Source organism: Hibiscus syriacus, unplaced genomic scaffold (genome assembly GCF_006381635.1).
Source record: "Hibiscus syriacus cultivar Baekdansim isolate YM2019G1 unplaced genomic scaffold, ASM638163v2 tig00018827_pilon, whole genome shotgun sequence".
Taxonomy (NCBI): Eukaryota; Viridiplantae; Streptophyta; class Magnoliopsida; order Malvales; family Malvaceae; genus Hibiscus; species Hibiscus syriacus.
Window position 1 is genome coordinate 972,278 of NW_024062448.1, and position 25,436 is coordinate 997,713.

The 25,436-nt window shown below is 35.1% G+C and overlaps 1 protein-coding gene across 1 annotated transcript; it reads right to left on the reverse strand.

Annotated features, from left to right (window-relative positions):
• Window positions 1–23,033: 23,033 nt before the first annotated feature.
• Window positions 23,034–24,760, reverse strand: LOC120209388. Its single transcript, XM_039208416.1, has 3 exons — window positions 24,573–24,760; window positions 24,413–24,473; window positions 23,034–24,326 (listed from the first exon to the last, which is right to left on the reverse strand). The coding sequence occupies exons 1-3, from the start codon at window positions 24,645–24,647 to the stop codon at window positions 23,413–23,415; spliced, it is 1,050 nt and encodes a 349-aa protein (XP_039064347.1). The 5' UTR covers window positions 24,648–24,760; the 3' UTR covers window positions 23,034–23,412.
• Window positions 24,761–25,436: the final 676 nt, after the last annotated feature.

Genomic DNA, 25,436 nt, shown 5'->3' on the forward strand with positions numbered 1-25,436 from the left:
TATATCACAAATTTATCAATAAATTATCACATAGATACAAGTATTGATATTTTATATTTCACATTGCTTTCTTTAATAAATACTAATTTGTCTCCTCATGAACGCTGCAATATATATCTGAAATAACTTATTTCGATTTAACTTAACTTACAAGATCGATACTTTTCCTCACAAGTCCGATACAATTTATTTTGAATGTGGAGATAATATATTGTCCTAAAAATGTTTGAAACATTTTTATTATTAATGCGAAGGTAATACAAAATAGGTTTATAAGTATAACATTATAGAATGCACATTTGTTTAACTGTCTACCGACAAGATTATATTTTTTTTTCAAACTGTTTTTATGCAACAGTCAGACAAAATGGGTTTATAAGTCTAACATTATAGGTCACGTCTTTTGTAATAATAATTAATTTACTATTTTATATTACTTATTTTTTGTAAATTAATAATAATTGTTGTTTTTATGGTCCTAATAGAAATAATACAACCCTAATATTTTTTTTAAATTAAAACTAAAACTCATGTTGTAACATATTACAAAAATAAAGTTGTTTCATGATCCCAACAACAATAACCAGAATAACTACAGAGGTTGGCCCTTGGTTGCCAAACTTGGTCGCTAAGTTACAAGGACAATTTTCTTATCACAATTGCAGTCGATTTATTTTGGACAAGAAACCTCGCTCTTGTTGTTGTACTACGGCATTAGGCATACAAACCTTTGAATATTTGAATAAATACCTTCTGATGAGTGTTCAGAATTGTTAATATTTTCTCGTTATTTCTTCAATCTTGTGGATTTATTGTTGCTGATTTAGTTGTGTTATGCATATTTTCGTGCAATAACTTACTTTCCAGAATTAGTGATAAAACGGGCAAATTCTGCATTTTTTTCCATGGCTGGAGACATGGGCACGACTCTAGGCATGACACAGTCTGATGTGGTAGTTTCTAGAAGGTCCAGTCAGTGACAGTTTCTAGAAGATCTAATCAGCGCGCCTTCTGGAAAATGGATGAGCAGAGTTGCATTAAGAGACTAGTTTAAAGTTTGAATTTAGAAAAAAAAAACAATTATCTTTAGGATTATTTTTTTTAATTTCTTTGTTTATCCTTAGGCTTTGAGAGACTATAAATACCCTCTTGGGGTAAGGCTAAACAACATCTCAGATTACAATCTTCTTTTTCTTTCTAGTTTTATCAAAGTTTTATCTTTTATTTTACTTTTTAAGTTTTTCATTTTTCCTTTATTTTCAAGCTTTGTTTTTAAATATGCTAAGTATGACTTTTGTCATGCTTAGCTAAGTTTTTCATAAGCCGAGAGCTGAAGCGATGACTCAATTCCAACAGGAGAATTGAAACAATCCTTTAATATATTCGGAATATCTCTCTCAATCTTTGCGCTTATTTTTTCAAAATCAAAACAGTTTTCAAAATCAAAGATAGACTTTGGTCTAGATTGTTGATGCGATTAAACATGTGGGAGGAAGATTTGGCTTATAGAAAGCACATTCGACTTCTTGGAAACACATTTGGCGAGATAGCTTTGCCAAGAGGGAATTAAGATTGGAATTGACGGTTATAGAAGCAACAATCCGAGTCGGTCGCCATGAACTTAAACGGTGATTGATCTACGACAATTGATGTTGATTAGATTAATTTCTGAAGCCGAAATCAAAGATTGCCTTGGGTATTCAGTATACAAAAATAGAGTCACAGGGATAGCCCTTGTAGACAAAGTAACCGATGTGAATCCCGAAGGGAAAATCTAATTCGATGATCTAAAGGAAATTGAGTCAAAGCGAAGCTCGAGGATATTTTTACCATATCCATTTTACAATCTTTACTCTCCTATTTTTACTTTAATTGCCTTTGTTTATTTTATCTCTTTTTACTATTTACTTTCATTTTACCAAACCCTCCATTTTACTATATCACGCCTGGTATAAACCAATCAGACATAAATTTAGAATTTTCTAAGTCCCCGTGGATTCGACCCTTACTTCTCTATACCGCGAATTTCCTTTATTTATTAATTAAGAAGAAGGATTTTTATTTGACATCAAAACGACAGTTGTCAAATTGGTGTTGTTGCCGGGGACTTCGCCAAAGTTACTAATTTTTTTGTTTTCTTTTGATTTATGACTAGGACTAATTCGGGCACATTAGTGGAGTACGACCCCGAAGATCGAAGCCAGAACTAGGAAACTTCACGCCCAAACGCTTCGGGAAAGAAGGAGACAATAATCAAATCCATAAGAAGAATCAAATTCAGGTGAATCCATTAACACAAAACCAATTTCGATGGCCGATCCTACTATCTGGGAGTTAGCCACGGCACCCACTGAACAAGAGCCTTTGTGCATTGATTTTCCCCAAGGTGAAACTCCGTACCAGTTGAAAACTATCCTTATTCATCTCCTCCCTACATTCCGCGGATTTCCAAACAAGAATTCACACAAACATCTCACGGAATTTCACATGGTTTGCTCCAGCATGAGACCAAAGAGAGTAACCGAGGATCAAATAAAACTTAGAGTTTTTCATTTTTCCTTAGCCGAGCTGATTCGACTAAGGAGTGATTATTTTATTTACCCTCTAATTCTATTACTACATGAACTCAAATGACTCATCTTTTTCTTGACAGGTTCTTCCCTATGGCTAAAGTAAGTAAATTACGAAAGATAATACTTGGAATCAAGTAGCTTGATGGAGAGTCACTTTACGACTACTGGGACCGATTTTAAAAGTTATGTTCTAGATGCCCACAACATGGGTTAACTGAACAATTACTACTTCAATACTTTTATGAAGGATAAACTCCCCTGGAGATGAAGATTATCAATGCTGCCAGCGGTGGAACCTTGGTGAATATGACTCCTACTGAGGCTAGGGATTTAATTTCCACAATGGCTGCAAACTCCCAACAATTCCGCACAAATAATGAACCTCCTCAAAGGGTTCATGAGATAAGTTCATCTTCCTTAGAAAATAAGATAAATAAGTTAACTTAAGTCATCAACTCTCTTTTTACAGGAAATACAGAACCAAACAGATCGTGTGGAATATGTGCATTACCTGATCATCCGACAAACGGTTGTACACCGATTCAAGATGATGCAGCAGCTCAAGTCAATGCAGTCAGAAACTTTCCAGGACCTCCCCAAAGAGCTTACAATCCCTACGGCAATACTTACAACCGAGGATAGAGTGATCATCCAAATTTTAGTTATGCTCAAAACTCAAGGCCGAATCAAGATTATCAAGCGAGACCGCCTCCACCTCCACAACAGCTGCAGAAGACATCATTAGAGTCAATTTTCGAGAGGTTATCACTTTCCCAGGAAATATTTCAGATTCGTACTGAAACCCACTTCCAAGAGATAGACAAGAAAATGAGTCAACTAACTCAAACCGTGGGGAGATTAGAATCACAAAGGAGGCTATCATCACACACTGAGCCGAATCCAAGAGAGAATGTTAGCGCCATTACCCTCTGAAGCGGTACAATTGTTGAACAACCAGACCCAAAGAAGTAAACACAAGATCCTAGAGGAAAGAAGAAAATTCAAACTCCAATAGGGAAGAAGAAGCAGTTAACTTAGAATCTCGAGAAAAGAATAAAGATGAATCGGAAACTAATTCTACGCCATCTCCCTATGTCATTCTGCCTCTGTTTCCTGAAAGATTCATTAAAAGAGACAAATAATCAAAGGATAGAGAAATCTTGGATGTATTACGGAAAGTAAGAATAAATATTCTATTTCTTGAGGTAATCCAAAAGGTACCGAGGTATGTTAGATACCCTAAAGATCTCTGCACTAATAAAAGGTGACTTATCAGAAACGAGAAGGTGAATTTAGGTGAGAACGTCTCAGCAGTTTTCTAACAATTGCTTCCACCGAAGTATAAGGACCAAGGTATGTTTTTAATACCTTGTAAAATTGGTGAGGTTAAAATCAAGCGAGCGATGTGTGATCTAGGTGCCTCTATCAATGTAATGCATCTCTCTGTCTATAATTTAATTTCCACCGAGCCTTTAAAGGATATGAGAGTTACACTTTAGCTCACCAACAAATCAATTATTTATCCTGAAGGACTCATATAAAATGTTCTAGTAGAGGTAGAAGACTTAATTTTCCTTGCTGATTTTTATTTGATTGATATGGAAAATGATCATAGCAATATTGGTTCTGAAATCCTCCTCGGTCGTCCCTTTATGAGTGCGACAAATGCAAATATTTACGTTCTAAGTGGTATTCTTACTATAGAGTTCGACGGTGAGATCGTAAATTTTGATGTTTATAAAGTAATGAGATATATGGATAACATGCATAGTATTAATTTTGTTGGTGTTATTGAACTTGTTGATGATGAATCTAACTTGGTTGATGATGAATCTAACTTGGTTGATGATTTATATAGGAATTCAGATGATAAAAAAGATGACATAAGGGAGTTGAAAAATATTTCAGTTGCTGATTTAGATTTGATCTTAACTCCTCTAAAAACTAAAGATTTACTTTCCCTTTTGCAGGCACCAAAAATTAAGTTGAAACCATCGAGGAATCATTTGAAAGATCATTTTTTGGTAAAAAAGATGTTTTGACGGCCATTCTTTTCGACAAGATTTTTAATTTGGGAAATATCCGAAGAAATCTTTATGAGAATTTTTGAATCTCTCATAAGGAATTTATTAGTTGGAAAAAGAGAATGAAGTGGAAGTGTTTTTCACGGAACATGTAGTCTGAATCAGGTCGTTGAGCTAACAACGTTAAACAAAGCGCTTTATGGGAGGCAACCCATTGTTTTTAATTCCGTTACATTTTCAATTTAAATTTTTATTTTTATTTTTATTAAGCATGTTTCATTTAATTTTTATTATTATTTTGTAGGGACTGAATGTTTTTCAAACTTAAACAACAAAGAATTGAGAGATTATCATCCGAACAATGCCAAATTCGGCCCCCAGGAGCATGTGATGACATACAAAGCAGTGTAGTACCGATACCCCTATGACGGTATCGGTACCATGGAAACAAAATCAAAATATGGTATTGATACCCCCAAATGGTATCGATACTACTATATAGTGGTATCGATACCCCTCTGACGGTATCAATACCTTTGACTCCCTACGGCGTACGTTAGCACACTTCTAAGGGAACTGTGGTCGTTATTAAATCCATGGAGTACTCTATTCCTTTTTTTGCACTTTAATTTTACGTTTTGAGGCAAAATGCTTTAAGTGAGGGGGAGTAGAGTGTAGGATGAATTTCCCTTTTTCTTATCTTTATGTTTTGATGCTAGAATGTATTGGTTGAATTTGCGGAAATTTCATTGAATTTCTTTGTCTTGTTGAATATTTTTGGAATGCTATGCTTGTTTGGGAACACATGATTGTTTAGGTTAGGATGTTCTTGATAGCGAATAGCATGAATTGTGATCAAGTTGGTATTTTGTGATATTCCATGATTTTGTTGGTTGAAATGTGATTAGCACAAAGCATGAAAAACAATTTGGTGATATTTGAGCCTTTACGAGCATATCATTTTGCTCTCATTTTTTTGGATTGAGTGTGACAAACTTGACATTGGTATTCTAGAACTTGCGTGTTAAATATTGTCGAGATTACACATGAACATGATGCTTAAAAAATGATTTGGGCACCTTAGGATTAACCATTCCATTTTCCCCACTAAATTGCCTACTCATGCATTTTCCCCTAGTTAACCACTTTTGAGTCATTCTCATTTCTTTGTTTTCACCATATTCATAAACCCGAGCATTTTTTATTTTATCCCTCTTTTCTACTCTTTTCAGGGCAAGTGAATAAATTTACCATAGAATTCTCCATCGAGAAAAAAAAAGGAAAAACAAACAGTAGTTTGAAAAAAAAATGATGATGTTCGAAGAAAGAAAAGAGAGAAAAAAAGACATGAAAAAAACGAAAAACAAAACAACAAAGAGAAAAAAATCAAATGTATTCCGAAAAGAATTTTGTTTGATAGTTTGTCTTTTTATCTTGTTGTGCTTGATGTTTTGATGGAGTTGAACTTGTTTTTTGTTGGCTCCTTGCCTTGAATTCTAGCCATATTAATTAGCCTTTACCCCACCATTAACTAAGCCCGTTACAACCAATAAAAGACCCTTTGATTTATGCATCGTGTTCTCATTAGTAGTGGAGATTTGATTTACTTCCAGGCCTATGGTAATATCATGTCGGTTCTAACATTGAGCGTCTCTGTACCCAAAGCACATTGAGTGATTTGAATCAAACCTATAGTTTATCACCAACTAGTCTGCATTTTCTATTCCAATGTGGTTTGTATCCAAAACAAGCCTCAACCTGCCACCGAAGGTATTCAATCCTATCACTTAGGTCAATACGTTTATATTGACTCTGACACTATCGCTAACACCTTTGGTTTAGATAACGAAAAAGAGTTTGTGGCTACCCCTTATAGAGCTAAGGCTAGTACGAGTACCTTGTTAACTTATCACAAGTGTTTTCTTCATTTGATGATCTCTTGGTGGTTTAGACCATCCGGAGGTAGATACTCCACCCTTAGAGCTTTAGATTTATGGTGGATACATTGTATCCAACATAATAAGAAAATAAATTTGCCACAAATCATTTTTGGTGAGCTAGTAGAAACTGTAGAAATCTTAGTTTATGATTGTCTTCTTAGTAATTTGTTTATCAAATCCAATCTTAGGGTCCATCTTGATGTAGCTATCCCTCATAAGAACCCAATAAATCTCACAACCTTGAACAAATCGAGATGGTCTGGGGAAAAGGATCAATGGATTCAATCAACCGAGAAAACATCGGGTGCTAGTTCTTCACGAGCAGCTCCGGCACTAGCAGCTAATGATGATCCCAAGCTTGAAGAACTTATGCGAGATATCAATGATCACGTACCCGAGGACGAGCCAGTCCAGCTAGAGGATCAAATGCCTCCATACTTTCAATCATTTTTGGAGACATTTGATATGATGTTTGCATCCATAGAGTCCTATTTAACCGCTATGGGGGCCCAATAATTGGATATACAACGGAGATGCGAGCTAACAACGAAGCTATGAACGAACAATTAAATGTACTTACGCTCGATATGGCTGCGATACGAGCACATTTTCCTCCTCTTGATCCACTTATGGATGATTACACCTTTTCTTGCTTAGTTTTCTTGGATTGAATTTGAACTTATTGTTAAAACATTTTGAATGTTTTTGATTTTCGTGTTTTTGGATGTTTGGATATATTTGTTTGAATGGTTTGAATATTTAATTTGAACTTAATGATTATATTGACTTCATTAAAGTTTTGCATCATCTACATATTTCATATGACCAATTCCTAATTTACATATTGTTTATGAATATTGATTATGGATTAATGGCTAATCTTTCTCTTGATTGTGATCTTAGCATCTTAAGATATATCTATATTTAAATCAATTGATTATTTTCTTAAAAACCTTGTTTGAATTTTTCATAGAGTCTTTTTGATTTAACAAAAAAGGGGACAATAAAGTAAGGGGCAGTAATTTTCAAAATTGATTTCAAAAATGATTTTCAAAGAAAATCTTAAAGTTACTAAAATGTTTTGTTATATCAAAAAGAGGGAGATTGTTGAAAATATTTTTGATGTTTCGATATAACAAATAAAGTGTAATTGAATTTTAAGATTTTATATTGCATTTCAAAATTAATATTCGAGTAAATTATTCGAATATCGAAATATTACTCCAAGTTTTCAAATGTCAATTTTAATCCTTACTTAAGTGTAAAATTGAGTTTTAATCTTAAAATAATTTTGAAATAATTTTTACAAAGTATTTCTGATAACTCTGTAAAAAGACTTAATTTTTATTCTTTTCACTTAAGTTATTGCTCGTCTAAACAAAGTATCCATAGCATTTTAGTTGCATTTAGTTGCATATAGGTTATATTAGCTTGTGGTGGATAAATTTTGCTTAGGCAAGATTTATTTGGCTTGACTGATGCTGCTGAGGAGGAAGGGTTGTTTGGAATGTGTTTGTGCAGGAAACTTACGTGAGGAGCAGATTTATCTTGCAGAGGCAAGGTTTATCTGAGGAAGTGTGAAGCAGGTGTGATGAAACTGCCTATGTCACAAGCCAACTGGATGACCTACTTCACGTGCAAGCAAGCCTTTGTTATTCTAACAGCCACCTTTCCTTTTTAAGTCTGGACATTTATTTGACAATAGTTATTTAAGGAAACTCCAAAAAGCATGCAAAGCCCTAGGAGATATTTCCTTATAAATAACCAGCCATAGCCGCCAAAGAAAAAAAGAAGGAAGAAGAGAGAAGAACTTTACCCAAGGCGTGAGTAAGAAACTGCAGTGCTTCTTCACCGTCTACCCACCGACCTTCCTTGGTGTCCTCCTTAACCAGACGTTAGCAGAGCGGTGATCAGGCCTTGAGAGAGGGTGATCACCAAGGCAAGCATAGTGCTGATCAGAATCGTCGCGACAGAACCCCCAGTTTTGGGAGTCATTCTTCCTTTGTTTTTAACTATTTATCTATTTGGGGTTGTACTAAACATTGAATTTTAGATGATCTTTGATAGCACCATGAATGTCTTACTTGGTGTTGAACTTTTTTTTGCCTTAACAATATTTTTAAGTTTATGAATGATGAATTATGTTTTCTGTATGACTGTTTTGCTCATCGATTAAATATTTTACATTACGCTATAAGAGCATCGAGAGATTGCCTGGGGTTTTGGTAAAACATATATTGGCATTGTAAGAGCATCGAGAGATAGCCTTTTGTCTAGATAGTGATTCTTAGATTCAAGAGAATCAAGATAGATCCAAGTGAGCAATGGAATAAATCCAGGATGGTAAAATTCTAACTTGTTACCTTAGAGATAAGGACTGAGTTTCAATCGACTAAAAGGGATAGACACTAGTGTAGGATAAACAACGCCTATAGTTTACGATGAGATGTATTGCTACAAAAATAGTTTGATAAACCAAGGGTTGTAGTTAATGATGAGTAGTATTGCCATAGCAACCATCTAAGAATACCTAGCAATCCTGTCGAGTAGCTTAGTAAGTCATAATAATTTATTCTGAACTTAGAAATAATTGTTGTCGAACCAAAAGTTTAGCATCGGTGCTCTGTGATATGTCTGAATATGTGAGGTTATTTCCATTATATTTAAAGTAGCACTTATCTTGTTTTGTTTTATTATTCTGCATATTTATTTTGCCTCGACTAAAGTTTCCTGAATTCATTAAAACACCTCTTTGTTTTATTAATATTAGTTCTTAAGTTGACAACTTAGTAGGACTTAGTTTGTGACATTAGTTCTAGTTATGGAGAAAATATATTTCTTAACCAATCCCTGTGGAGACGATACTCACTTACCCTATATTACTTGAATCGATTGTGTATACTTGCACAGATTTACTTTCCTTAGCGAAGACATTTGCAAGCGATCAAGTTTTTGGCGTCGTTGTCGGGGATTGGCAATTGACGATTTTTTTTAGTCATAACAAGTTCTCCTTGTCACATTATATTTATTTAGTCTAACGTAGTTTACTAATTTCATTTGTAGGTTTTAATTATTTCATGACCTTGAGATCTTCTGGTAAGCCTTTGGAACCATTTGACCCTGAAGTTGAGCAATCACTCAGACAAAGGTTACGAGCTTAAAGAATTAGAGAACAATCAAATCAACTCCAAATGCAACACAACATGGGAGATTTAGGACCTGATGCAACTGTTAATCTTCAAGTTGCAAGGCCAAGAGCAATACGAGATCATTTGAACCCGATTCTTGATGACCTCAATCCAGGCATAGTGGCACCTGAAATACAAGCCACTTATTTCGAACTCAAACCGATGATGTTCAACATGCTAAACTCTATTAGACAATTTGGTGGTTCACCCAATGAGGATGCTAGACAACATGTGTGTGCTTTCCTTGAAGTATGTGACTCGTTTGGGCAACAAGGAGTACATGAAGATGTGCTCAAATTAAAACTTTTCCCTTATTACCTACGCGATAGAGCAAGAGCCTGGCTTAGCGGAGTTCCTTACTGCTCAATGGAGTCATGGATAGATTTATGCAAGAGCTTCTTACTGCGATACAATCCACCCAATATGAATACACAACTTCGCAATGAAATTGCTAGTTTTCGCCAAGGAGATGACGAATCAATGTACGTATGTTGGGATAGGTACAAAAGCCTACTTTGTAAGTGTGTTAACCATGACTTTCACGATTGGACACAAGTGGTGATGTTTTACAACGGAGTCAATGCATCAACTCGAATGATCTTAGATGCCTCAGCAAATGGCACCTTATTCGACAAATCACCCGAGGAAGCTTTTGAAATCCTCGATAGGATAGCAAATAATGATTATCAATTTCCAAATACAATATTGGGAACCGGCAGAAAAACATCTAGAGCATATGAATTAGAGGGTAAGGATTCGGTAGCCGCTCAACTTTATACCATAACCAACATGTTGAAAAATTTGCAACGTCCTAATGAGGTAAGAGAAGTTAAGGTGACCAATAACGCATGCTTATTTTGTCACGGCAACCATCATGAGAGTGAATGCCTGAAAAACCATGAGTCATCCAATTTGGTGGGAAACTACAATCAGAGCAACAATAACCCCTATTCAAACACGTACAATCCAAGTTGGAGACAACACCCAAATTTCTCATGGAGTCATCAAGAAAACAACAATAATCAAGAAGAAAATTACAGGCCATAGCAAAATAATTCTGACCATCAACATTTTCAGAATCAGCATCATCATCAGCCCTGGCAAAACAATAAAGGTATAACCTCTTCCTCTAATACTAATTCCAATATTAATTCCTTGGAGTTATCATTGCATGAATTTATGGCTTCGACGAAAGACTTCATGGCCTCCACAAAGACCTTGATGCACGAACATTTTGCAACAATTAAAAATAAAGGAAATTTGTTACAAAGCCAAACAACACTTTTGCAAAGCCACAGTTCATCCCTAAGGGCATTGGAGAATCAAGTGGGATAAATTGCTACGGCATTACACTCTCACCCACAAGGAAACCTCCGTAGTGATACAGAGATCACCAAACATCATGGGAAGAAACAATGCAATGTGCTGACACTAAGGAGCAGAAAATAAATCAACCAAGATGACAAGTTTGGGGGAGAAAACTCCAAAAATGTTCACCATGGCATAACACAACTAGAGGATCGAACTGAAAATGTTGAACGCAATGAAACACCTGAAGAGAAGGAAAAAAGTAAAGGCTCAGAAATGCATCACTCAAACAGCGAGAAATTCATGGTCGAGGCCAGAATTTTTTCAACAATAGCAGACAATGTGAGACCTCCACCACCATTCTCTCAACGGTTGAAGAAGCATGATGATGACATCCAGTTCAAGAAATTCGTTGATGTTCTGGATCAATTGTGTATCAATGTACCCTTGCTAGAAGCCATCGAGCAAATGTCTTTCTATGCCAAGTTTCTTAAGGATATTGTTACAAAGAAATGGAAGGTAGAGCTTGTTGCCATGGCAACATAAATCTGTTCAGCAGTGAGCAAACTCCCACCAAAGCAAAAAGACCCCGTCATCTTTATAATACCATGCTCAATTGGTAATGACTTCATAGGACGAGCTCTTGTTGATTTGGGATCAAGTGTAAACTTGATACCAAAGTCCATATTTATGAAACTAGACGGGTATCATGCCTGTCCAACCTCAGACATCTTACAGCTAGCAGATCGGTCATCCGTTCGTCCAGAGGGCAGAATAGAGGTCGTCATAGTAAATATGGATAAATTTGTATTCCCAGTTGATTTTCTTATCCTGGATTGTGAAGCCGATGAAAATGCACCGATCATCCTGGGACGACCATTTTTAGCCACTGGGAGAATCCTAATATATTGTGAAAAGGGAGAGTTCACAATGCGAGTAGGTGAGTAAAGTGTCACCATCAATGTATTCAATTCCATAAAATATGTGGACGATTCAGAAGAGTGCCAATGCATTAGAGAAGTCAAGGAGAAGATAATCCTAGGACAAGATGAATCTCTACGACTCGATGAATACATCGTTTTGTATCAAGACCCTACAACCGAGATGCACGAACAAGATACATTTGGCCCAAGCGAATTAAACTCAGAAGAGGAATAAAAAATTCATGGCCCTGACAATAAAAATCTGAACAATGAATGTCGTGCAATTGACACCAATGCACGATACGGAAGAGAGACAAAGGATCAATCGAGACTTCTTCATAATAGACCAGGTATAAAATTCAAACCCTTAGAATATGATGAAGTAAAGTCTCAAGAGTCATCCTTGCAACATGCACCGAAACTGGAACTTAAACCTTTACCATCACATTTGAAATATGCTTATCTAGGAGTTGATGGAACTCTACCAGTGATAATTTATGCCAACCTAACCTCCGAACAGGAGAATAGTTTGTTAAATGTTTTGTCACAGCACAGAAAAGCTCTCGGATGGACAATGGCAAATTTGAAGGGAATCAGTCCAACTATATGCATGCACAAAATTAACCTTGAAGATAGCCATAGCACTTCGGTGGAACCTCAAAGAAGGCTCAATCCAATCATGAAGAAGGTAGTGATGAAGAAAATCATAAAATGGTTGGACGCAGGAGTAACATATCCTATATTTGATAGTTTATGGTAAGCCCGGTACAATGTGTGCCAAAGAAAGGTGGTGTGATCGTAATTAAAAGTGAACATGATGAACTCCTCTCCACGAGAACAATCATGGGCTGGCTCATATGCATGGATTACAGGAAGCTCAACAAAGCCACAAAGAAGAACCATTTTCCCCTCCCTTTTATCAACAAAATGCTTGATAGGTTGGCGGGAAAAGCATTTTACTGCTTCCTTGATGGATATTCAGGGTATAATTAAATAGCCATAGCACCATAGGATCAAGAGAAAATAACTTTCACATGCCCGTATGGCACCTATGCATTTAGAATAATATTGTTTGGACTGTGTAACGCTCCAACTACATTCCAAAGATGCATGATGGAAATATTTTCAGATATGGTGGAAGAATGCATGGAAATATTTATAGATGATTTATCTATCTCGGGTGATGATTTTGACCGATGCCTAGGCAATTTATCTAAGATACTAAAACGATGTGAAGAAGACAACCTATTGCTGAATTGGGAGAAACGCCATTTTATGGTGATCGAAGGAATAATATTGGGTCACAAAATTTCATGTCGAAGCATTAAAGTCGATAAAGCCAAGGTGGATGTAATTGTAAACCTACCCCCACCCACCAATGTGCAAGGTGTACGCAGTTTCCTTAGACATGCAGGCTTCTACAGGCGTTTCATAAAATATTTTTCTTAAATCTCTAAACCCTTATGTCTTTTGCTTCAATAAAATCATCCATTTGAATTTACTAATTATTTTTTGAATGCCTTCACTGATTTGAAGAAAAAGCTTTCGGCAGCACCAGTCGTGATCCCACCAGACTGGAACGAACCATTTAAACTCATGTGTTATGCCAGTGACTATACAGTCAGAGCGGTGCTAGGGCAACGTAAAAGTAAAATCTTTCATGTCATATACTATGCGAGTGGTACTCTTAATGATGCACAAGTAAACTATACCACCACTGAAAAGGAACTTTTAACAGTACTATTTGCATTCGATAAGTTTAGGCAATACCTAATAGGCACTAAGGTAATTGTGCATACAGATCACTCAGTCGTTAAATATCTGATTAATAAAAAAGATGCGAAGCCTAGACTAATTCGATGGATATTATTACTACAAGAGTTCGATTTAGAGATTAAGGATAGAAAAAGTATAGAGAATCAAGTGGCAAACCATTTTTCTAGGCTAGATAAAAAACCTGATTGTCTTGACACAATAGAAATTAAAGAGGATTTCCCTGATGAGAAAATATTATTTATCACGGCTGCACCGTGGTATGCTGACATTGTTAATTTTCTCGTTAGTGGTATTGTTCCTCCTGATTTATTTAGCCAGGGCAGAAAGAGGTTTCGACATGATGTGCGACATTACTACTGGGATGAATCGTTTATATTCAAGCAATGCGAAGACCAAATAATTCGGAGATGCATTCCAGAAGAAGAACAGCAAGATATTCTACATCAGTGCCACTCGTCACGATATGAAGGTCATTTTGGTGGAATGAGAACAACAGTAAAAGTGCTTCAATCTGGATTTTATTGGCCAACCTTGTTCAAGGATGCGCATGAATTCTATAAGTCATGTGATATATGTCAATGAACAGGAAACATATCAAAAAGGCATGAGATGCCATGGCAAAATATTCTGGAAATTGAACTCTTCGACGTATGGGGAATAGATTTCATGGGACCCTTTCCCACATCTTTCAGAGATTTGTACATCCTCTTGGAAGTATACTATGTATCAAAGAGGGTTGAGGCCATCGCAACACCTAAAAATGATTCCAAAACTGTGCTAAAGTTTTTGCACAAAAATATATTCATCCAATTTGGAACACCACGAGCTATCATCAGCGATGAAGGTACTCATTTTGATAATAAATTGATTGCCAATGCGCTGAAGTAATATGGAGTACGACATAGGATTGCTATGGCGTATCACCCTCAAATGAATAGACAAGCTGAAGCGTCTAACTGGGAAATTAAACAGATCCTTTAGAAAGTGGTCAACCCAAATCGAAAGGATTGGTCGCCGAAGCTAGATGAAGCACTATGGGCTTATCGTACAGCATTCAAGACACCATTGGGAATCTCAACATTCAAACTGGTCAATGGAAAAGAATGTCATCTGCCTGTTGAATTAGAACATAAAGCCTACTGGGCCATCAAAAAGCTAAACATGGATGCTCAGCTTGCTGGAGAAAGAATACTCTTGGAACTGAACGAGATGGTGAAGTCAGAGCACACGCATACGAGAATGCCCGCCTATACAAGGAGAAAACAAAACGATGGCATGACAGAAAAATATTGTCGAGGCAATTCTATTCTGGACAACAAGTACTGCTCTACAATTCACGTCTTAAGTAATTCCCAGGCATGTTGAAATCACAATGGTCAGTACCATTCATAGTACACCAAGTCCATGAAAATGGAGCAATTGAAATCCAGAACCAAAACGATGGTTCCATCTTCAAGGTGAACGGGAAGAGACTCAAGGAGTACGAAAGAGCCCCAGTCATGCGCGACAAACCGATATTGTTGGCACATGATGCCCAAGAGTTTGCTTTACTTTCAGGACTTTGGTATCCTAGAGACTCTAGCTTTAGCTTACATACATTCTCTGATGTGGATTATGGAGGATGCAAAATAGATAGGAAAAGCACCTCCGATACTTGTCAATTCCTAGGAAATATGCTGATTTCATGGTCTTCAAAGAAACAAAATAGTGTTGCATTATCTACCACTGAAGCGGAATATATTTCAGTGGGTAGCTGTTGCACACAAGTTTTATGGATGAAACAACAACTTTTTGATTATGGAATTGAATTTGGTACCATACCTATAAAGTGTGATAATACCAGTGCTATTTGTCTCACTAAAAATCCCATCCAACACTATAGAACTAAGCACATTAAAATTAGACATCATTTCATTAGAGATCATGTCACTAAAGGAGATGTAGTTCTAGAATTTGTTGATACTTTGCATCAATTAGCAGATAATTTTACAAAACCTTTAGATAAAGAAAGATTTTGGACACTTAGAAGAGAATTAGGTTTAACTAACCTACCTTGACTTAGTGTTTAAAATAATTTTAGCACTTTTAATTAAAATTGAAAAAATGCTTATAAAAATAACACTTTTGATTGCATTCTTTGCTAATAGTTAGGTGGAGTTTATGATCTTTAGTGAAAATTAATTATATGTTCAAATAAAATTTGAAGATATATTTGATTGATTGAACATAGTTAATTTTTGAATTATGAGTTGCCAATACCACTAGAGCTGATTAATTTAGCATTTGAAGTGTTTAAAACAGATTTTGACATTTTTGTGCAAAGTGTATCGATACCTAGGTATCGATACCCTCGCTATGTATCGATACACTATGAATGTGTACCGATACATTCCTTGAATGTGTATCGATACACTCACAGGTGTACCGATACACCCGTCGAGTTTTGGCTTAAAATCCCTAAAAACTTCATTTAGCCAAAAAACCCCAAACATATACTCTTGCTCGTCGTTCCCCTCTCCTCTCAACCAAAACACTACATTGCTCAAATCCTTTAATTTCAAGTCAGAATCCAACTATTTTCAACTCCTAATCCTGCTATATTCATCAAAATCGTACAAACTACATCACATCTCACTCAATATGAAATTTTCAAGGTAATTTTTCTAAAACTCTATTTTATTAATTTTTTAACATAGGACTAGTTTTAATTAGTTCTAGGTTGAAATAAATATCAGCCATTTGTTAGAGTGTAGTTTAGAACTATAATCTACAACTAATTTCATCAAAAACACGCTATTTTTCAAAATTTCTTTTAATTTTCGAAATAAAAAAATTATTTTATTTTAAATTGTTGTTTTTGATTTAATTATGTTGGTTTCATGAAAACTATACATAATATGATTGTTCAAACATTGTTTTTCAATATAGTTTTCAAAATTGCTCATTAGGAATAATTTTAGAGAACCTTGAATATTGAGGACTCGTATTGAGTTTTGGGATTGATATTATTTCATACATATGTTTTAAATTGAAGGTATCCTTATCCGATTTAAAATCATGTCCAAACACCCTAGGTCATCTTCTAGTCGGTCGAATCAACGTCAAAAGCGACCTCCTATTCCACCTCAAAATCCAAACCCAAATGCTCCCGATATGACTATTCTTAATTCTTACTTTAACCAACCTAGTCATCGAGAAGATCTCTACCATAGGTTTGTTAACTTATTCGAGTCATATAGAATCTTAGAAGAGCGTATCCCCTCAATCCAAGCCATGGTCCATATGAAATTTGAATATCTTCCTACCCTCCAATCATGGAAATTTGATAAACTCTTTCAGCTCAAACCTATTTTTATCACCAACTAGTCCGCATTTTCTATTCCAAAGCGGTTTGTGGTTAAAACGAGTCTCAAACTGCCACCGAAGGTATTCGATCCTATCTCTTATGTCAATACATTTATATTGACTCCGAAAAATTTGCTAACACCTTTGGTTTAGATAACGAGGGTTTAGATAACGAAAAAGAGATTGTGGCTACCCGTTATAGAGCTAAGGCTAGTGCGATTACCTTGTTAACTCATCATGAGTGTTTTCTTCATTTGATGATCTCTTGGTAGTTTAGATAATCCAGAGGTAGATACTCCACCCTTAGAGCTTTAGATTTATGGTGGATATATTGCATCCAACATAATAAGAAAATAAATTTGCCACAAATCATTTTTGGTGACCTAGTAGAAATCGTAAACAGCGCCCCATCAAAATATATAGAAACCTTAGTTTATGGTTATCTTCTTAGTAATTTGTTTATCAAATCCAATCTTAGGGTCCATCTTGATGTAGCCATCACTCTTAAGAACCCAATAAATCTCACAACCTTGAAGAAATTGGGATGGTCTGGGAAAAGGATCAATGGGTTCGATCAACCGAGAAAACACCGGGTGCTAGTTCTTCATGAGCAGCTCCGGTACCGGCAATTGATGATGATCATGAGCTTGAAAAACTTATGTGAGATATCGATGATCACATACCCGAGGACGAGTCGGTCCAGCAAGAGGATCAAATGCCTTCATACTTTTAATCATTTTTGGAAACATTTGATATGAGGTTTGCATCCATAGAGTCCCATTTAACCGCTATGGGGGCTCAACAATTGGATATACAACAGGAGATGCGAGCTAACAACAAAGCTATGAACGAACGATTAAATGCGCTTACGCTCGATATGGCTGCAATACGAGCACATTTTCCTCCTCCCGATCCACCTATGGATGATTAGACCTTTTCTTGCTTAGTTTTCTTGGATTGAATTTGAACTTATTGTTAAAACATTTTGAATGTTTTGGATTTGTGTGTTTTTGGATGTTTGGATATATTTGTTTGAATGGTTTGAATATTTAATTTGAACTTCATGATTATATTGACTTCATTAAATTTTTGCATCATCTACATATTTCATATGACCAATTCCCAATTTACATATTGTTTATGAATATTGATTATGGACTAATGGCTAATCTTTTTCTTGATTGTGATCTTAGCAACTTAAGCTATACTATATTTAAATCAATTAGCTATTTTCTAAAAAAATTTGTTTGAATATTTCATAGTCTTTTTTATTTAACAAAAAGGGGGAGAATAAAGTAAGGGGGAGTAATTTTCAAAAATGATTTTCAAAGAAAATCTTAAAATTACTAAAATGTTTTGTTATATCAAAAAGGGGGAGATTGTTGAAAAAATTTTGATGTTTCGATATAATAAATAAAGTGTAATTGAATTTTAAGATTTTATATTCGATTTCAAAATTAATATTCGAGTAAATTATTCGAATATCAAAATATTACTCCAAGTTTTCAAATGTCAGTTTTAATCCTTACTTAAGTGTAAAATTGTCTTTTAATCTTAAAATATTTTTGAAACAATTTTTACAAAGTATTTCGAACCTTAATCTGGCCAAAAATAATTTTTACAAAGGGATGTACCACTACACTCTTGTATGTACCGATACACCCCATATTTCGAATGTAATTTGTGTACCGATACACAGCCGATATATCGATACACTCCTGGCTCCAAGAAACATCGAATGTAATTAGTGTACCGATACACCTGGGATGTACCGATACACTAGGTCAACTAACGGTAGAAATATTTGAATTTTACACTGAGTGTACCGATACAGTTGAGAGTGTACCGATACACCTACGCTCCCAATAGATTTGTTTAATGGTATTCACACCATAACGACTCTATTGACTTCACCAATGATCCCCAACATTTAAAATCTATCCAAGTTGTATTTAAACACGTTATGAAGCCATTAATCAACAACAATTAAGAAGAGAAGCTAGAGAATCAAAGAGAAAGCCTTAAACTTATTGTTTGAGCATTTTAAGTCTATTTTCCATTCAATATTCATTTTGCTTTCAAGAACATCATTTGTGCTCAATTGTATTCATTCTTGAGTGTTCTTTCTTTGTTCTAGAATTGTGCAAACATCTTACCTTGTGAGGATTTCCTGTAAGTTTGTGAAATTTGTAATCTTCGCTTTGGGAGAGAGTGTTCTCAAGAATTTGGGGTATAATTCTTGAGGGAGTTGTAAGGTTACTCTTTGTCCTCAAAAAAGAACAAATTAGTGAATTTGTTTGAAAATCCTTAGTGTGAATAGCTAAGGTAGTGGACGTAGACTTTGGTTGAGAAAGTCGAACCACTCTAAATCGTTGTGGAAATATTTTTCAATTTTATGCAAAAGCTTCCACCGAAATTTTTATTGCCAATTCACCCCCCTCTTGCTTGATTCATCGATCGATTAACACAACACTTAGGCTTTGAAAGGCTATAAATACCCTCTTGGGGTAAGCCTAAACAACATCTCATATTACAATCTTCTTCTTCTTTCTAGTTTTATCGAAGCTTTCTCTTTTATTTTACTTTTCAAGTTTTTCATTTTTCCTTTATTGTCAAGCTTTGTTTTTCAATATGCTAAGTATGACTTTTGTCATGCTTAGCTAAATTTTTCATAAACAAAGAGCTGAAGCGATGACTCAATTCCAATGGAAGAATTGAAACAGACCCTTAATATCTTCGAAATATCTCTCTCAATCTTTGCGCTTATTTTTTCAAAATCAAAACAGATTTCAAAATAAAAGGTAGACTTTGGTCTAGATTGTTGTTGCGATTAAACATGTGGGAGGACGATTCGGCTTATAGAAAGCACATTCAACTTCCTGAGAACACATTTGGCGAGATAGCTTCGCCAAGAGGGAATTGAGATCAGAATTAACGGTTATAGAAGCAACAATCCGAGTTGGTCACCATGAACTTAAACGGTGATTGATCTACGACAATTGATGTTGATTAGATCAATTTCTGAAGTCAGAATCAAAGATTTCCTTGGGTATTCGGTATACAAAATAGAGTCACGGGAATAGCCCTTGTAGACAAAGTAACCAACGTGAATCCCGAAGGGAAAATCTAATTCGATGATCTAAAGGAAATTAAGTCAAAGCGAAGCTTGAGGCTATTTTTACCATATCCATTTTACAATCTTTACTATCCTATTTTTAGTTTAATTGCCTTTGTTTATTTAATCTCTTTTTACTATTTACTTTCATTTTACCAAACCCCCCATTTTACTATATCACGCCTGGTATAAACCAATCAAACATAAATTTAGAATTTTCTAAGTCCCTGTGGATTCGACCCTTACTTCTCTATATTGTGAATTTCCTTTATTTATTAATTAAGAAGAAGGATTTTTATTTGACATCAAAACGACAGTTGTTACCTTCGAAATGTAATTTCTTATAATTTTGCAGGATTCAAAGCTTTCACGATTCGACATCATTCTTCTCTTAATTCTTCAACCCCGGAACATATTTAAAACATGTCATAGACATATATGGCATTATTATTACTTTTATCGGTTGCTTGCTTCAAACAATGCAGACCTTACTCCTAGTTCTTTTCACTAAAATAAGCATACATGCTTGTTCTATATAACACTTCAAGATACTAACTTTGCATATTTTTTGAAAACCTATCTCAGTTTGAGTCCAGGGAATGATGTCGATATTCTTCATTGAAATGTTGTGATAGATGTTGTCGTGCTTCGAAACTTCAAAATTAGTCTTGCAACTCCACCGAATATTGTTGAAATTGATGATTGAATTACATGCCACACGCATAAGAATTTTCCACAACAATTCCTCTTGGATTGATTCCACAATAGACTCACATACCTTTTTTTTTGCTATTGTTTTGAAATTGATAATTACTACAAACCTTAAATCTAAACCCAAATTTATAATTGTCCTCGTAACCTTTCATTGGGACCTCACGTTTTTAACTTACCATTAATTGATTCTGAAACGATTTAATGTTTTTCTTTCCATTGGCTCTGCCCATGTGATGATTCATATTTCACCCATCATTTCCCCAAAAGTATCAATCTTTTTATCAATGTAGTGAATTTATTATTGGTGAGGTTTTTCAAATGATTTCAGGATTTTCAAACGATTTAATTTTAAATTTTGATATTTTTATCATCATTTTTTTAATTTTTACAAGTATTGATCATTGACACATAAGTATCAATATTTTAATATTCGATCTTAACTTCACCTTTTTCAATAATTTAAAATTATCGATACTATTATATTACGTATCGATACTATTTTGATCTTTTTTTGATGCAATCATACTTATTATATGTATACAAAGATTTTCAATTGAAAACTTATTTTTTTATCTTGGGAAAATCCAAGGTTCGGTCAGCTTAAACTCTGATAACATTTTAGGCGCATCCTATTTTATTATTAAAAGTATTAATATTCCAGATTGCAACATGCTTTCTTACTGAACCATGATATTCTTGGGCGTAAACTATTTTTTAGTGACCCATGACATTAATGGGCGTAACCGTATTTCTTATACATATTCATAATATTTTCAGTTTTAAACTTAGTTTCTTATACTCAGATCATCCAAGACCCCATCCGCTTAAACTCTGATAACATTATCGACGCAACCTATTTTATTATTAAAAATATTAACATGTCATATTACAACATTTTTTTATTATGGAACCATGACATTATTAGGCGCAACTATATTTCTTATATATAATCATAACATTTTCAGTTTTAAACTTATTTTCTTATATTGGGATAATCAAACACTCCATCGGCTTAAATTCTGATAATATTTTCGACGCAACCTATTTTATTATTAAAATATTAACATTCCAGATTAAAACCTTTTTTTTATTATTGAACTATAACATTATTTGGCACAACCGTATTTCTTATATATGATTATAACATTTTTAGTTTTAAACTTATTTTCTTATACTAGGATAATAATCTCTCCATCAGTTTAAACTCTGATAATATTTTCGATGCAACGGTATTTCTTGTATATGATCATAATATTTTCATTTTTAAATTTCTTTTCTTATACTGTGATAATCTAACGCTCCATCAACTTAAACTCTGATAATATTTTCGACGCAACCTACTTTATTATTAAAAATATTAGATCATCAACTTGCTCAAACATTACCATACTAGCAGTAGTCATTCATTTGGATTCTCCTTTTAAGTGGTGACTTTCTAAAGCATGGAAAAAGAACACAGAAACAATATTAGAGGAAACTTTATTTAGCAGTGAAGAGTGCCTACAAAGGTTCAAAGTAGTGCAAGAGTAAAAGAAACCATGGGAACAGAACAGAGAAAGTGGCATAAACTAAGACGTATATAACAATGTCTTGGTATCTCACATCTAACTATCTAAAGAGACAGGCCTATTCATGGTCCTAATTAGAAATTTCTATGCAAAACTGATGGAGAGCTTAGTTACCATCCTCCAAACTACCCTTCAAGAAGAAAAAAAGGCAAATAGAAGAATGATTACTACAATTAGACATCCAAATTTTAGATTTCAAATTCGTCGAGCCAAATGCAAGCAAAATATATACTCAAAGTAAGACCAACCAATTGAAAATGAATGTTATCATTTGTCCATAATCCATATTCATGTATCACTTCGTATGGGAAAAAGGAAAAATAAAGAAAAAGTAATTCTTGTATAACAACACAGCATGCACAAATTACCAAAAGCACACAGATTCTGCAAATGATATGAAACAAATGTGAATAAATACACACACACACACACAAACCTAGTACATTTACAACGGCCTTTCTAAGATAAAATCTAAACCCAGTCTCATCTCAAAGTGAAAACAGCACAGATCCGAAGTAGAGAAAGAAATTAAAGCAGTACTTTTAGGAGTAATAGAACAACCAACAAAACAGAATACTCATATTTACTAGATATTAAAAGCATAAACAAATAAAATTCAGAACTTTAATAGAGAAGTTGGATACAATGTGCGGCACAAAACTTATTATAATACTCTTTATTTATTGAATTTCTATACCAACTTATCTATTCACATGCCAAGATGAGTACTCTACATCAACTCATGCACCAAACAGATAAGAACCAAACCCATAGAAAAATAAGCTCAATTCCCAGATGCCAAAAGGGATAATGCTATTATACTCGCATCTAAACCTACAGAACCCAGAGTCTACTACTACTAACAAAACACACAATAAAGTAGGATCAAAGAAAAGAGTAATGCAACATACATAATTCAAGAAAAACAGAGACTGTTTCTAAGACCTTGCAATCATGCTACATGAACGAGCCAACATCCTAAACTTCAGACTGCTTCCTTGAATGCTAGATTCAGCCTCCACAGGATCATGCTCGTACGGCTTCCTGCAACCAGGACAACGTCCATCCTCCTCAAGAATCCTCTTGTGGCAGAAAAGACAGAGCCGAAAACCACATGAACAGGGCAAAAAACTTGAGTCTGTTGAATTCAAAACCTCATAGCATATGGGGCATGATGATGGAACCGAAAATGCACTGCCTCGCATCCATGACACCCCTCCTTGACCAAAATGCCAGTTCCTAGCTGGAAAACTCCGTTGCTTTGACAAATGAGGTAGCGTATGTGGACGAAAAGTATCATCAGCCGTCCATGCTCTGCTACTTCCTGTAGTCCTCTGCACAATTCTTGGACACTCAGGTTTGGTGCTCCTCAAATCTTTTCCTCCCCCATTCGAACATAACAGGGGATTTGGCTCATTCCCAGCGGTTGATCCTGAACAAGGGTTTTCCTCGTTATTCTTGTTTGGATCCGTTTCCTGCTTGTCATCATCGGCAGCCAGTGCATCAGCAACGGCCTCCCAATCATCCAAGCATCCATCATCGCCTTCTTCTTCTGTAATGCTACCAGAACAGCATCCACCACTACTCGTGCTGCTACTGCTGCTGCTGCTATTGGTGAAGATTGTCCCGGAATCCATTCCTCCCAGCAGGCTGCTGCTGGTGTTGCTATTCAGAGGCGAAGTCTCGGAATCGCTCTCGTGTTGGAAAGATACATCTTCTCCCTCTCCGTTAGCCTCAGTAGTTCTCCTCATCTCAAAGTTCTCCAAGGAACGGCCCCTTTCACCCGGTTGAATCTGCTTCGAATCGACATCCTTGGCTCCTTCCTTGCAACAAACCTTGTTCTTCACCACACCTACTCAAAATAAAAAATTGAAAAAATAACCAGCAAAAACCTTTTCAAAAAGAAACCAAAAGAAAAAGTACTATCCATTAGCATACATTGAGAAAGCCATTGCTCGCGGCGAGCATCGAGTTTGCACTGCTTCAATTTCGTAGACCTCTGAAAAATCCACAAATAAAACGTTAAAAAAGAAGATCAATTAAAATGAAAAGAAATCGAAAATGGAAATTAAAAAAATATAAAAAAGGAAGTCCCTACTCGCTTCTTCCTGGAGATATCTTTGCAGCTAAAGGCCGAAGGAGAAGAAGCGTTGCTGATCGAAACAGATTCCATAGGTTCCGGTGAAAAAAAACAAAAGGACAGATTTTTGTGAAAACAATTGGGTGATTAAGAAACCCTAAATTCCTTTTTTATCTTTTTTGTTTTTTAAAAATTGGTTAAGTTTTGCTTGGTTTTTAATGGTAAGAGATAAATAAATAAAAATAAGGATAACGGAAACTCCTTAGCATCGCCCACCCTTCCCATTCAGCTCCACCTGCTAAAAACAGGCCCTGCCCTCTCGTTTTGTATTTTGGGTACACATTTAATACACCAACATTTTTTATTTCGTTTTAGTCATTAAACTATTTTTTATTTCAAAATCATACTTAATGTTATATTTTATTTTCATTTTGGTCGCTCCCGTTAAGAAATTGACGGTGAATTTTATGTGTCACCATATGATAACTCCACGTCATCATTAAAAAAATTAAAAAGTGTTACGTCAATAGTTCTGTTATTTTTTTAACAGCAGGTGACCAAATTGAAAATAAGATGTAACGATAGGAATGATTTTGAAAAATATATTGTAACACCCTAAATCCAAATGGGCCTACAGTGTCTCATTGGGTCACCGAGGCAACCCCTGATTTTCAAAACATGTTTATTTTCTTTTAAAACATATTATATGGTATCAATGATAAACATAAATATCAGTTATAAAACATTTTATAAACTGGAGCTCCATGACACGTAGTTTAAATCAAATAATACAAACGCTTTCTCATTAGTTTGAATACATGAGTAAGGTTTTATGAATATATATGCCCACTAAACTACAGTTCAATACTCTGAAGGAGATGC

What these genes read in the sequence shown, in the direction of transcription:
- LOC120209388 (XM_039208416.1), bottom strand. Translation starts at nt 24,647, where the DNA reads ATGGAATCTGTTTCGATCAGCAACGCTTCTTCTCCTTCGGCCTTTAGC. An exon ending in ATATCTCCAGGAAGAAGCGA is followed by an intron (nt 24,474 to 24,572) that starts GTAGGGACTTCC and finishes TGGATTTTTCAG; the next exon opens with AGGTCTACGAAATTGAAGCA. An exon ending in CGAGCAATGGCTTTCTCAAT is followed by an intron (nt 24,327 to 24,412) that starts GTATGCTAATGG and finishes TATTTTGAGTAG; the next exon opens with GTGTGGTGAAGAACAAGGTT.